At 43.6% G+C, this 1545-nt stretch overlaps 1 protein-coding gene across 1 annotated transcript; it reads right to left on the bottom strand.

Moving 5' to 3' along the window:
• Nucleotides 1-644: 644 nt before the first annotated feature.
• On the bottom strand, nt 645-1295 carry LOC128234356 (uncharacterized). The gene has a single exon (XM_052948553.1). The coding sequence runs from the start codon at nt 1293-1295 to the stop codon at nt 645-647; it is 651 nt and encodes a 216-aa protein (XP_052804513.1).
• Nucleotides 1296-1545: the final 250 nt, after the last annotated feature.

The following is a 1545-nucleotide window of genomic DNA, read 5'->3' as shown; positions in this document are numbered from 1 at the left end:
TCTGGCGCCCGAAACAACTCTATTTCGTTTCCACCGGCCATTTTAGTAGATTGTAATAACTATAATATGTAAAGCTGCTGCTAATTTTGCAAAGACAACGTTGACTACTAACGACGTCAATATATTAAAAATATACGTCATAAAAAGTTACGTCATAATAATGTCAAAAGACGTTGAAAAAAGCGAAATTGTCAAGCAGTCATTGACACGGTGGAGAACCCACGTGACTTATTTGGTAAAGTGCACGGCAAAAAATGTCAACAAGTCTCGATTCAGGTAAGGTTTTTAAAGATAACTTTCTTAATGTTTGGAGAATTTTTGTGATTTAAAGACCATAAACCCCGCTCTATCCACGGTTATAAAGAACTTTCTCTAATATCCTAAAGTTTTCCTGAAAATCTTGACCAACTGATTTCTCAGAGTTGAAATCTAAGGCAAAGTACACGTGGCATTCGTATCCCGTACAGTTGTGTGTACGTGGCATATTTATCCCATATAGTTGTGTGTTTGTGGCATTCATATCCCGTACAGTTGTGTGATCGTGGCATTCATATCCCGTACAGTGGTGTGTACGTGGCATTCATATCTCGTACAGTTGTGTGATCGTGGCATTCATATCCCGCACAGTGGTGTGTACGTGGCATTCATATCTCGTACAGTTGTGTGATCGTGGCATTCATATCCCTTACAGTGGTGTGTACTTGGCATTCATAACCCGCACAGCTGTTTGTTCGTGGCATTGATATCTCGTACATTGGTGTGTTCGTAGCATTCGCTTGGTATTCGTATCTGGTACATTGGTGTGTTCGTGGCATTCGCTTCCCATACAGTGGTGTGTTCGTGGCATTCGCTTCCCGTACATTGGTGTGTACGTGGCATCCACTTCCCATACACTGGGGTGTTGGTGGCTTTCGTATCCCGTCCATTGGTGTGTTCGTGGCATTTGCTTCCCGTACAGTGGTGTGTAAGTGGCTTTCGTATCCCGAACAGTGGTGTGTTCGTGGCTTTCGCTTCCCGTACAGTGTTGTGTAAGTGGCATTCGCTTTCCGTACAGTGGTGTGTTCGTGACTTTCGCTTCCCGTACAGTGGTGTATTGGTTGCTTTCGTATCCCGTACAGTGGTGTGTTCGTGGCATTCGCTTCTCGTACAGTGGTGTGTTCGTGGCATTTGCTTCCCGTACAGTGGTGTGTTCGTGGTATTCGCTTCCCGTACAGTGGTGTGTTCGTGGCTTTCGCTTCCCGTACAGAAGTGTGTTCGTGGCTTTCGCTTCCCGTACATTGGTGTGTTCGTGGCATTCGCTTCCTATACAGTGGTGTGTTCGTGGCTTTCGCTTCCCGTACAGTGGTGTGTTCGTGGGATTCGTATCCAGTAAAGTGGTGTGTGTAATAACTTAAGATTTCATAAGCTTTACACACATTTATTCTCGACAAGTATCACAGTACAACTGAATACATTTAGACAATGCAAACCATTAGTAATATCAAGCTATAGTCTATTTCACATTACTACATCCTTCCCCCCTAAATTAAGAGTTCATTCATGAAT

Source organism: Mya arenaria, chromosome 5 (genome assembly GCF_026914265.1).
Source record: "Mya arenaria isolate MELC-2E11 chromosome 5, ASM2691426v1".
Lineage (NCBI taxonomy): Eukaryota > Metazoa > Mollusca > Bivalvia > Myida > Myidae > Mya > Mya arenaria.
This window is presented reverse-complemented; position numbering and strand designations above follow the sequence as displayed.

Excerpts from the sequence above, each read along its gene's own strand:
- LOC128234356 (XM_052948553.1), bottom strand. The coding sequence starts at position 1,295 with ATGCCACGAACACACCAATGTACGGGAAGCGAAAGCCACGAACACACT.